The sequence below is a fragment of the Cydia pomonella genome, chromosome 16 (assembly GCF_033807575.1).
Source record: "Cydia pomonella isolate Wapato2018A chromosome 16, ilCydPomo1, whole genome shotgun sequence".
Lineage (NCBI taxonomy): Eukaryota > Metazoa > Arthropoda > Insecta > Lepidoptera > Tortricidae > Cydia > Cydia pomonella.
The window spans coordinates 17,279,217-17,293,265 of NC_084718.1; the positions used below are offsets into that span (position 1 = coordinate 17,279,217).

Consider the following 14,049-nt stretch of genomic DNA (forward strand, 5'->3'; position numbering starts at 1 on the left):
TATATCAAAATAATCCTAAGCACCCATATTATATTCTACTTAGCATATCAATCCTGATGGCTTCAATATGCAATTCATCATTACAGGTAAATTAACACTTTTTGGCGTTTGAAACTCTAGGTCCGTGGGGTCTCAGCGCGCACAAGTTTTTTGCAGAAATCGCGAAGCGTCCGGTTGACGTAACTGGTGACCGAAGAGCTGGCTTGGTACAATGCCTCAAGGGCCCATTTTAGATTTAAGCTAGTTATATTAATCCTCTGTTTATATCCATTATGTATTATTACTTTTTTTTTTTTTTAAATAAACTCAGATACAAAATCAAGAGTCTTGCGCGGTTCATCCGTGGCCACAAGCTACAAATGTATTCGCACCGAAACGTGCCAAAACCACTAAAAGCAGTAAAAGTACCGCCAAAGCGAAGTGCAATGAGTTAGCACAAGACCCACCGTTAGCCTCTTCGTTGCAATTAACCGCGGACAGACAACATCCCTATATGTACGGACAAACAGCAACACGCATAAATGGTCATTAGTAAACCTTTTTAACTTAAGTACGTTGCAATATAGAAAGCCCTTTATTTCCAACAGTAGACTGTCATAATGATAATAATAGAATAGAATTTCCTAATCTACTGACGTCACAGATAACCGCTTGAAAAACATGTGATCCCTATTTTTAGAAAACCATAGTTCAACCAGCAAGCCGTGGAACCGGCTCTAACGTTAGCTGTAAAGATGCGTGTACGCATGCTAATCCATAGATAACAGATTACTAAAGTGAGCCATAATCATAATACATAATTTATTGCCCCATAGCAATAAAAGCGAAATAGTTCGCAAGAAGGATTGTAGTCGCCCCTTCCTAGTCCTTGCTGCAGGATCTGCTGGCTGGAGTTACCCCAAGTATCAGAAATGTTTCATGTCATGTCAATTTGGAAAATAAATGTACCTATTTGTGTTAAGATAAGTGTCAGTCGTATAGATCGTTTTTCGAAGTCAATAATGTTTTGTGGTTTCATCTATTATATACCTATTCCGTCGCTGACTTCATACTTCTATCTTTTATATTGGTATCATAATGCAACCAACGATTTGATAAATTGCTAGGACTAACAAGTCTTGATCATCCGCTTACGACAGACAAATTGGGTCAATAAAGACGTATTATAGTGACTTAACGGCATAAAAGGATCGTCGCGTATGAGAGCGCGATTATATTAAACTACATTACAACAGTGTCGAATTTTATTGGTTGTTTCCTTGCGTATAGTCTCAATCTGAATAGCCGATATAGCTACTACACATATACGAGTATATGTATGTCGAATCAAATTAAATTAATACAAAATGAGTAATTTACCACAATAAATTGGAGACTATAAATACATATAACGTAACATCGACCGGCGTCTACAGTTTATAGATCGTGTCATTCACGAAGACGCGTGCCTTGACTAGTATTGTTATTGACATGTTATTAAAGTTTAGATTTGATAAATCGGCGCGAAATCGTGAATGACGTGAACTATACGCGGCACGCTGTGAACCTCTAGGACGCCACGGCGGTACCCATCCTACATTATCGAGTATAAGCAATCTTTGTCAGGCTAGGCAGCTTTGAGCCTTTGACCAACTCTTAAAGGGCGAGCAGTATTCATGATTTGGAACTTCGACAAAGGCTACCTAAATAAAACATGTTTTTTGCAGAAATCGCGAAGTGTAACTGGTGACCGAAGAGCTGGCGACTTCCTCGTACTTCCACGACTTCATTGCGATATGTACGAGGAAATGCCGTCAGCATCCATGGTACAATGCCTCAAGAGCCTATTTTAGATTAAAGCTATGCTTTGTATCTTTAGGTATTTAAATAAAAGTAAACAAAATCTACCCTCAAATGGCTCCTTAAGCCAGTTGAGGGTCGTTGAAAACAAAACATGATCAAATAATGTAGGTTAAAGTCAGGTCGTTCAGTAACAGATCCAAGCGGTTTTGTATTTGGTTGGTTAACCAATAATAGTACATTACGATACAAGTGCGGAAAATAGGAAATTCGAAATGAGTGGCGATAAATTAAAACACGACCGAAGGGAATGTTTTAAATCGACACGAGTTGCGAATTACCTATTCGCACATGTATCGTACAACGTTTTACAGTACATATGGCCCTTTAAATGTTCGACACAGTAACGTAATATGCAAATTTTCGCACTAGTGCTATAAAGTAGCACCATATGTACTGTAAATGTTATAACTACCCGAAAATTTACAAATTGTTGGTTTACTTTTATTTAAATACCTAAAGACACAGAGTATAGTTATAGTAACACCACTGTATATATCCATTATTTATACGTACTGTTATTGTAAATAAAGAGTTTTATTGTACATAAAAAAAATACCAATAGTGTACTACTATGTACCTGTCATGTACAATGGAAATAAACAGAGCGCGGGTCATGGAACTATTGCATCAATGCATAAATGACATGCCAGGGATTTATTAACCATTTCCTTACACATGCCGGCTCAAAGAGTGACTCATACACATAATACATACATACAACGGATTATGTATGTATGCGACACGTTCCGAGGACAAGGTTGATCATTTTCCTGTAACCTCATGAAATTGGCATTTGATTTGCTAATTCCTAAAGGACGGAATTAATTTTGACGGTTGGAGCGGATAGCGGATTAAACAGTCTTGATACGTGGGTTGAATATCTGGGAGAGATTGTATGAGGCTCCTTTAATACAATTTACACAATTCTTCGCAATTAGTGTTGCCAGATGGTCACAAGTCACATTTTTCATGACTTTTGGCCCTTGTCTGTGACATGTGACAATGTGCGTAACTTATGATTTCACCGCACTTTCTTTTTATTTCATAATGCAAGGACAGAAATGTGACTTTTGCAATAAAAATGTGACTTCATTTTGTGATTTCGTTTTAGTGTTAATGTACAATAAGTTTGTGGCGATGCTTGTGCGGATTACATTAGTGTTTTGACGAAGCATGTGCCGGATTGCATTTGTATTTGATTATAAATAAATTTATCGATTTCATTAAACACATAACACTGACCGCAATTTATAAATTCGCTGGTTAGAATAAAAATCTAAGGACATGACGTTTCGACATTGTCTCACAGGTAATTAGTCTAAAAATATTTGAAAAAGTACCTACCCACTTGTAGCATTTCATTCTAACCCGTAGCCGTACCATGAGTTAGCATTTGACATGTACCTACGCTAGCGTACCAAGACATCAGTACGAGCGAGATGGACTGCGATCGAGTTCACGCAGTATTCTAAGGTAAACGTCAAGTGTCGACTCGTTGTAACCGTACAGCCGAGTATAGTATACTAGGATCAGATTAGATTACAGAAGTAAAAACCAATACATGCGTGATCATGAACCGGAAGAATAGTTCAACCTGTGCGCAGTTAATTATATTCTATTGCGCGTAAACATTCTTGGCATTGTTCGCTAATTAGTACTTTTAGCACTATCACAGAATGTACATATTCCCGCGACCCATCATCTTATTGGGAGATTTTGTTCATGTGTAGGGTTCGGGGTACTGGCGAATTCAAGGCTCAGTAATAAACCAGAAATACATAGCAAAATCGTGAACAATGTTTCAGTTTAATAAAACTTATCGTTCCAAAATAATACTGCCAATGCTGACTTGCTGAGTCGATGGAGCCCTTCGCATTTATGAATTGTAGAAAATGAAAATTCTGTTTCAGAACTTAATAATAATGAGATATAGCAAACGAGGGTATTGCGGCTATCGTGAATCAAAGACTGGATTTTGCAATATTGTTACCGCCAAAGTTACACGCAATGTTTTTCATCACACGAAGAAAAATTAAATGTTAAGCGAAATAATTCTTAAATACGGTGACATTTCAAACACTCGTCCGCCATGATGTCATTTTTTGATAGGTTGGGCATAACCCATCCAGCTTTCAGCCACAATCGAAAAATACTGTAAAAATATTTTAAACGGCTATTAAAATAATCAAATTATGTATTTTTAAACATAAACAAAATTTTTAAATTATAAACGTCAGTATTTACAAAGTAAAACTCATTTATAAATAAATAGATAATGTAAATAAACAAAAAAAAAATCTTACAATCCTTAACCCACCAACCGCTGGAACTATATAGGCCTTCGTTCTTCAGTACCTCTCCATTAATAAATAAGATCTATTTTGAGCAAGTTGATGAAAATAAACATTTGTGTTGCAAACAGTGAAACATATTAATTCTACCAATATTGCCCCAAAATATCCAGTAAGCTTAAGCAATCTATGCACAGTCTCGATTGCATAGAAATCTGAATTGCAATTGTGGATAACTTTCTCCAGCTTTATGGTGAAATAATGAGACAAGCTGCGTTGCGTGGGTTTCACTTGTCTATGGAAATTTAATTGGGAAATTAATAATACACGGCGTTTTAGAATAACTGTCTAAATTTAATTGAACTGAATAGCAATAATGAACCTGGTTATTTGAGTAGTCAGTAGCAAAAATTGTTATTCGAAAGGGCTCTGCACTAGAAATACATGACTGATGTTAAAATTCATAGTTTACTAGATAAGTTTTGCAATAGACAACGTATAATGATCATTAGGATCTAAAATTGTATGAGATACATTTTCGGCGTTTCAATAATTTGCAATTTTATATGCACTTTGGCGCACCCATTTTCAAGGTTTCAATATATTTTTTATATAAGGAAATTTAAAAATATAGTAAATCTTTTCCCGCCAAACATTGTCTATGAAAATATAGTTTTAAAAAGTATATGTCATAGCTGATAGGCCACCCCTTTGTTTCATATTTGTCTATTACAAAACTTATCTAGTAACCTATGTAATACAGATTGTAAAATTGATTAAATATTGCTAACTATAAGCTTCAAGCTCAAACGTCTGTTGTCACTCGTAGATCCGGTAGATCCCTTAGAGGCTTTAGACCGCCAAAGATGCCAACTGACGCACGCCACTATAGTCCAATACCATCCTTCGCGTATTCCGACAAGGTTCACGAAGACGCGCCGCACAGAATAGGAGTGGCGTTCGCATTCAAGGCGTTAAAAAAGAGCGCCACGTAGGTACAGGCGCCATTAGGTATATCGGAGCGGCCTAGGTGCTCAAAAATATTTGAATACGCACTCTTAAAGCCATGACCATAAAGGCGTGTCCAGCGTTTGTGAGCACCTTGACCGCTCCCCGATGGCGACTGAACCGAAAGACTTACGGCGTTATTCATAAACGCAAATTCATTTGGCTATTAGCAATCGTTTGTTTAATCTGTAATTTTGACATGTATTTGTAAGAAGAAGAAGTAAGGGATAAAACATAAATTAATTAATTGAGGCTTGTATTAAGGTTTTATATTAGGAGGTAGTAGGGGGTTCAAAAAGTGTACCTAGCCTAAATGTATATAGATACAGTCTTAATTTACAAACACAGTTACAATATTTACTGACAGCTCTTCAAATTACTAATGCGCAAACTGGTTTTACATTTTTTGTGTCGATAAACAATCTGCTACCGAATGAAGCGTGCAAACGACTAACCTCATTCACGATGCAAAAAAAAACTGTCATGTTTTTAATTTTAGTTAGCGTAAGGACTTGATGTCTGGTTTAGCCACTTTCTATGGTCATTTCTTGACCGAATGTCAAAGGAAAAAGTGACATGATTTTCGCACTCTCTAACTGTCAAGTTACTCTTGACGCTAAAATATTTTGATACTTGAAATGGATTATTTTTAGCTTTTATAAGTTACTCTTGTACCAGAAACCATAATGTACATATAATGGTGGTTAATGTACGTACTCTTAGATAAGATAAACATAATTCTCTATAATATGGGAAATGGGTATATAAAACAGTAAATTACTATGTATGTAGAGCGTGCATGGAAACAGAGGAAAGAACAAAACATTATTCTGGACTGATACTACTGGTACTAGGTAGAAGTACACAACTATAGAAATATGTAACTGGGGAGTCCGTGTAGACTATAAGAGGCAATTAGGAACCTAAAATCCTTGCTTGTTTTCGTGGAAGAGCTAGGGTGGTTAGAGTAAAGCTACTTCACGCCAAATGGGGACAGTGGTTGTTGATTAGCGGAAAATGCCCAAATGGCAAAAACTAACTCACTAACTGTACTAGTGTACTCGGTAATATATGTATGTCTTTTTTTAGTAGAAGCATAGAATAAACAAATTATCTTATTACACGTGCCTTCGGTTAAATAGTTTATTACCATGAAATTAATGAATAGGTACGTTATAACTAGACCAGGTGTGGCGGTAATTAAATTAGGAAATTATTGTGTACATAACTAATTATGCGAAGCATTCGCAAATAAGCTGTATTTAATCATAAATTATTCAATTATGTCTTGCAATGAGAAAATCCAATCATAATTGTAATTTACATAATAATTAACTGACAATACCATGGTGCACGATTTGCGATGAATTAATAAATCAAGTTTATTTCATAAATTGTTTAAAGAAACGCGACATAGCCTGCAAATACCGTTTTTTACGGAGTTATTACGCTCAAGCGATGTTCTGTAAATTCCTAAACGAAATAATTAGACTAACCCTTTAAACGTTTAAAATTACATCACTGGACATAAATTTGAATTTCACTGGACGATTTTCTAATGGATAACAGCGCCGGAAGTGCGATTACACCGGGCAGATTCGCACGCTATTTTTAACCAGGCACGTGGCCGAATGCCAACATGTCTGCCATACGTCACTAACCAACCGTCATTGGTAAGTCTGACCGTTGCCAATTATTTATAATATTACTTATATTTCCTAATAGTACTTAAAAGAGATACCAGCCTAAACCTAATCTTATTTGCTGATTTTTTTGTATCATAAATCGATCACCGGTGAGATTTGACAAGTTATGGGTGGTTAAAGTAAGGTATATTCGAAAAGACACTTACCTGTGAAGTTTCTCGGAAATGACTTCTCTGTTTTAGACATGCTGCCTTTGGAATGAGTTAGGGATCTGGAAAGAAAAAGTGAATTTTAATGATATAGGTTAAACGATTTATAATTATTTCAACTGAATGATTAAGCTATGTTTCGAACTGGGCCTGAAGTGATTCTATAAATGTATGCAGGACTGGTGGCTGTACGATTACGATCGGCTAAAAATATTATTCACATTCACCGACATGAATCGCAAAAAATGCGTTCACTTTCCCTTGCAGTAAGCAGTAACCTCAATGCGACAGTTATTTACTCATTAACGATTTGACAATTCGACCTACTCATCAGCTTAACGAGTAAATAGTTAAATACTAATTAACCTGACCTAACCTGTCTAGATGCTTCGAGACGTACAAATAAGTTTGTCTAGTTATTTGACACTTATAATTCGGTACTTGTATGTGTGACGAGAAAGTTTAAATGTGACAGCTAATACGCGAATATCGCGATAATTACAGTCACAATTATAATCATGTATACTTTTTTGAACCTTATCTGGTAGTAACAAAGCAAAAAATTGTATACAAGCTAAATACCATGAATGTAGCATGCGGGTGTGAGGCCGAATGAGCAATTTGCATGTTCCATTTACTGATAACTACTGAAGCGTGAATGAAAAAACTTCTTGCAAAAATGTAGGCTAGAGAGGACATAGAATTTCATTTCTTTCCACTCGGGCATGCCTTGCGGATATTATAATGGTATTGGGATATTTGGGATAGGGCGAACACGATAGGGGGGCCAAGATCGGAGGGGAACTCAAATCGATTTGATATGGGCATTCTAATTTCACAGTGTTACCACGTGAAGACATATTTAGTAGTATTACGTAAATTTTTTTATGGTTTTTTTCTCGTGTGAGCATTACACAATACACCGTTAAACGGAGACATCGATCGGCGCCGGTAACGGATTCTCCTTTGACGGTCGAATGCAAAAAATAAAACGTTGCAACGGAAATGAATAAATGCTGTCAGTAAATTGACCGATAATGAGGTTAAGAGCAGGAAAAAGTCCTTTATTAGTGCCGGTTTTTGTCTTCCATAGGTGTTAAGGTAATTAAGTAGTACAATAAGTAGACGTGCAGTGTGTACCTTGTCATGTTTCAGTAAACATACTGATACAATTGTAATTCTACTGCTAAAAGGGACCTACGAGCGAGTAAAAGTATTTTTAGCTGAAATTACCTGTATAGTAATATTTTATTATGAGAAATACTTTTAGATGCTTTTGAAGAAGATTTTGGTTACCAGTTTTGGTTACCCTAGGTAAGCAATGGGTCTTTGCCTACAAATTTGACAATCATTTGACACATTGAACTGTATGTTGTATGTTGTATATTCAATATGTGGTTTATTCAGACGTAATCTATTTTTTGTTTTCGAGGAAGGACAAAGAAATAACTTCGAAGTAAAAGTGGTGAATTTAACTGAAACTAAAACGCGTAAATCGCAGATTCACAATCTATTTCAGGCGATGCCAAGGTTACATCTTACGTCAAGCCCATCAAATAATCGATCAAACACGGTTTGACACTTTTCGTGTATGGGAAATTGGGTACCTGAATGCCTTTTCACAATTATTGTAGCGGCGACGTTATTTGGTTAATTATGTCAACTATGTGATAAAATAATACCGCTAATGGACTGAGACAATAAAAAAACAATGGTATTTATACAATCGTGATATAGTAGAAAGAGACTTTTCAGTCGAGTACCGTGTTTAGTAAGTGCCCAAGTACGGTACGAGATTGAAAATCTTGAATATATCACTATTGTATACAATACTTTTTCTAATACTAAAAAGTACGGAACCCTGAACCGACCGAACCCTGACCCGGAACCCCGGTGGGCGAGTCCGACTCGCACTTGTCCGGTTTTTTACTTTAAATCCAAATAATTAATGAAAATTGGTAAGTATCTCAGTAGACAAAAATATAGTATAAAAGACAGAAACGCGCAAAACAGCGCCCGCCCGTCCCCCGTTTATTCTTTTCTATGGGAGCGCAGCGGCACGTGATTGTTTTTTTTTATAGTGGACTACAGCGTATCGAAATGAATATTATAGTTGAGTTGGGACTGTTGGGAGCGCGTACATGAAAAGTACGCAAATATGGTTTTGTATACAAATTCTTACTTCAACTATCACAGACGACGAATAGAAAAAATATATTTCGTTAGTCGCTAGTTATTATAATTCGTGTATCTTTGGTTTTTAATGTGGTCATTTCTTCATAATTTTATTCTGATATCAACTTTGTACAGTTTTTTATAGCAAACTGCTGGAAACTTATTAATCGGCAGCGAGACGCCCATAATATTCAATAGGTACTTAACGTTCCTCAAATGCCTGAGACTCCTCAGAGTAAACATGCTACTCACACACGCAACAGTTGAATATTTGCATTTCAATAAATAAATCAAGAGGGCCTATCAAGAAATTCACGAAATTAGTCTTTTATTCCAATTAAGAGTGACATGGAAAAATGCCCGAAATTTGCGAAGTTTGTGTTCGTGGTTAGTAGTGTTCATTCATTACGATTGTTGGTAGTGTTCTCAAAATACGTGTCGCAGTAAAAACAATACAGCCTTCCTTGAGAACTTCCGCACTTCCTTGCGGCAAACTTTTCGAGCTTTTCCGCGTCTCACGCGGTTCAAGATTACCAACATTAGTGTTGCCAGATCGTACTTTTTGGAATGATTTTGCGTACTATTTGAGGAGTGCGAGTGCGTACTAAATATGTACTTTATATTATATACGTATAGTGTACTCCGTATTAATTGTACATTTAATACAAATATTAGAGTTAGATGCTATTTGTATTAAATGTATATTTCATACAAATAGCATCTAAATATCTCCTCTAAATGTCTGTGTTTGACCCAATGGTTGACAGGTAGAGAAAGCCTTTTGGCATTAAATCCGCCATTTATACTTTTTTCTTTGTTTGTGCAATAAAGTTTAAAGAAATAAACAAATTAGTAATACAATAAAATCGCCTGTTTCTAATTAATGCTGTAAATGTATTTTTTTTTAATAAAACATGTACCCGTACTTTTTAGGGTTCCATTCCAACTGCTTCCACGCCTCAAAAGGAAAAAATGGAACCCATTATAGGATCACTTTGTTGTCCGTCCGTCCGTCTGTCCGTCAAGACCCTTTATCTCGGGTACTTCCCGTTGACCTAGAACTATGAAATTTGGCAAGTAGTATAGTAGTATGGCGTCTTACACTACAAGTACGGGGAAAAAATTTAAACGATTTTTTTTAATATACAAATAAAAAAAAATGTTTAAAATTAGTTAAATCTCGGTGGGCGAGTCCGACTCGCGCTTGTCCGATTATGTTTTGGAAAATCCTACAACTCCTACAAATACAATTATTCATCGACTCGTAATAGTGTGACAGTATTTTTATTCGTATAGCACTATAAATACCTATAGAATTTTTATTTTATTTTTATAGTGCTTCTCTTGTTTACTTTACTTAGTCTAATTTACATTAAATGTAGCTATAAATTTATATGTTCACCTACATTCTTAAGAACTTGCTTTATTATTATTACCACACAGAACAATAACAATGACGTACCTACTACAATGTACTACTATAATGTACGTATGCAAATCCGTTGCATTAAAATTACCTCGGGTCATCCTGATAAGTTGACATGTCATGTCAACTTAAATTACCTACCTACGACTTAATAGGAGCCAGGTATACATATACCAATTATGACTAGTTAGTAAAAAAAAATCTTCGGGAAGATTGGCTAGGGGGGGAGGCCTTTGCCTAGGGTTGCCATCCGTCCGGGTTTCCCCGGATTTTTCCTAGTTTAGAGGGCATCCGGGAAGCGTCCGGGGGGGGCTTCATTTGTAGTTTGTAGTCCAGGTTTAAAAACTAAGTCTTAAGCTGCCCGCGACACACGCACAACCTGTTTAAAAAAACCTGTTGACATGTCTGGGTTCTGGACTCTAAAATCCGGGGTTTTCACGCGTCTTGTCCTGGTTTCCAAATTTTAGAGATGGCAACCCTACCTTTGCCCAGCACTGGGACACTTTATAGGCTCGTTAAAAAAAAGTAAAAAAAATTACAAGGATCAAGATGGGTCAGTCGCATTATTTTCTAAATAACGTAGAAACATACAGATCGTGTCATTCATGAGGACGCGTGGCTTGGTTCGTATTGTCATGACATTAAAGATTAGATTTGTCAAATTCGCGCTTCATCATGAATGTTACGATCTATATTCTATATTTATGAAAAATAGTTACCACATGTGCATAGTTTTTTTTAACGCAATCCCAGACAACTTCAAATTTGTCCATTTACATTTATTCAAAAGAAAGCTTTATCAATGGCTCAAGGAACAAATGTTTTATTCAACGAATGACCTCTTCGACAGGAACACATAATATATGTCACGAGCTTACGAATACGTAGACTTTAAGTTTAGTTTTAGTGCTTAATCTTAGACTAGTTTTAAGATTACTTTGCAGGCTATTGTATAGCAAACTATGTTTTTGTACTGGAATTTTTACTTACCACCACCATATTTGTACCATATTTTATGCGAATAAACAACTTTTATTTTTTACTTTAGTATACCAGCTATGAATTCTAATTTTAAAGCCAAGTCAATATGGAAAATCATTGGAAAATAATGATCAATGATTATTGAGGGTGCCTTACATTCTGTAGGCTTATAAGATACTGGCTAAAAACATATTTTATAATATATATTCTTCCACAATTTCGATTTATTAGTGATTTTAGTTGTTTTTAGTTCGGATTTTTCTTCAGGATATTGATAGACTCAAAATACTACATTTAATTTATGCTATGTACTTAATTAGCTAACACTTTTATGATCTGAGGTCGTATCGGATCAGATATGACTAGAGCTAGAAAAAAATGTTTATTTTATTTTATATAAAAGCAAGTCGGTTAAGGCTTCTATAGACTTTACAACAAATGCTATACGATTTATAAATCTGAAATTGGTAGTATGCTTCGAGCAACACCGGCTTCCGACACACGAAGAATGTAGTACTCATGTGTGTACGCTAGATGCGAGTCTGACCAAATTGTCAATTTGACTGTCCCGTGCTAGCTGTTAAGCACCATGAATTTTGAAAAAAAAACTGGTGACTAAATTCGACATCGTTGTCGCATTGTAGACACAGCAAACATATGCCGAAGCACCGGCAGGTAATTTTGTAACAATACGCGGCGGCTACGGCTGCCCGACCGGCCGCTTTACCAAACTAAATCAACACTGTTCTTTCCACACGCACTATTTTATTAATATCTTACGACATGTACCAAATCCCACTTAAATTACCCACAAACTTATAATTTCATACTTTTGTAATAAGTGAAACTGACATACCTATTTAATGACACTAACCAAAATTAACTTTTCGATCAACTCACCTTAAAACACTACGATAAATTAATAAACACTTAACTTTACAACACTTAAAAGCGATCACTCAAATAAACTGTAATACAGCGAAGTTAACTTAAATAGTAATTATTAAATTAAAACGAAATACGAAAACTCTAGAGCCGAGAAGTACACACAACCTCCTCCGACAAGCGCAGAAACCCGACTGGCGCGACCTCATGTCAGTGTTGCCAGGGCTCTGGAGTCATAAGTTACGTTTCGTTTCCCTAAAAGTCACATTTTTGCTGCTTAAGTCACATTTTTAGGATTCCGTACCCAAAGGGTAAAAACGTACCGTAAACGTAAAAACTATTACTAATACTCCACTGTCCGTCTATCTGTCTGTCACCAGGCTGCCCACCCTTCGTGGGCGAGTCTGACTTGCACTTAAGCGCCAATTACATTCCTGTTCCCGATTTCGGGTCCGAAATCAGTCCCGATTTCGGGCATGATAATCGTTTTCGGGCCCGAAAAAGAATATTTTTCCGTTTCACTAAATATCAGCACATCATTTACAATATTTGAAATGTAAAAAAATGGTTCATATGCAAAAATATCAAACGTTGAACATTTTTGGCAATTAGAGACAAATTATTTTTAACATTTCAAATATTGTTAACGATGTGCTGATATTCCGTGAAACGGAAAAATATTCTTTTTCGGGCCCGAAATCGGGTCCTGATAAAGTTTGGATGTAATTGGCACTTTAACCGGTTTTTATAGTATAGTAAACACCCATATAATGGAGGCACCCAGACGGGATGATCAAATCGACCGATTCGATCAGAAAATAACCTGGCATCATACTCCAATGTTAGTTTTATGGTGATATTTGAACGCTGTAAAACGATACGTGGTGATATTTGAAAAAAAAGCGGCCAAGTGCGAGTCGGACTCGTCCATGAAGGGTTCCCTACCATTTATGATGTATTAAAAAAAAAACTACTTACTAGATCTCATTCAAACCAATTTGCGGTGGAAGTTTGCATGGTAATGTACATCATATATTTTTTTTAGTTTTATCATTCTCTTATTTTAGAAGTTACAGGGGGGAGACACACATTTTACCAGTTTGGAAGTCTCTCGCGCAAACTATTCAGTTTAGAAAAAAAATGATATTTGAAACTTCAATATCATTTTTGAAGACCTATCCATAGATATCCCCCCCCCCCCCCCCCAATGTTTGTTTTGTTTAAATTTTATGACGTTTTTGCCATTTGGCTACGGAACCCTAAAAAGCGCTGGTGGCCTAGCGGTAAGAGCGTGTGACTTGCAATCCGGAGGTCGCGGGTTCAAACCCCGGCTCGTACCAATGAGTTTTTCGGAACTTATGTACGAAATATCATTTAATATTTACCAGTCGCTTTTCGGTGACGGAAAACATCGTGAGGAAACCGGACTAATCCTACCAAGGCCTAGTTTACCTTCTGGGTTGAAAGATCAGATGGCAGTCGCTTTCGTAAAAACTAGTGCCTACGCCAAACCTTGAGATTAGTTGTCCCCAGCTCCCCAAGCGGGCCCCAGGCTCCCATGAGCCGTGGCAAAATGCCGGGACAAT

The 14,049-nt window shown here is 36.4% G+C and overlaps 1 protein-coding gene across 1 annotated transcript in view; it reads right to left on the reverse strand.

Moving 5' to 3' along the window:
• Window positions 1–12,666, reverse strand: part of LOC133526097 (sialin) — a 75,716-nt gene extending 63,050 nt beyond the window's left edge. The window contains exons 1-2 of the mRNA XM_061862554.1: window positions 12,479–12,666; window positions 6,994–7,058 (exon numbers count right to left, since the gene is read on the reverse strand). Coding sequence (XP_061718538.1) covers window positions 6,994–7,033 — 40 coding nt within the window. The 5' untranslated portion in view covers window positions 7,034–7,058; window positions 12,479–12,666. The remainder of the gene's footprint in view (window positions 1–6,993; window positions 7,059–12,478) is intronic.
• Between the last annotated feature and the right edge of the window lie 1,383 nt (window positions 12,667–14,049).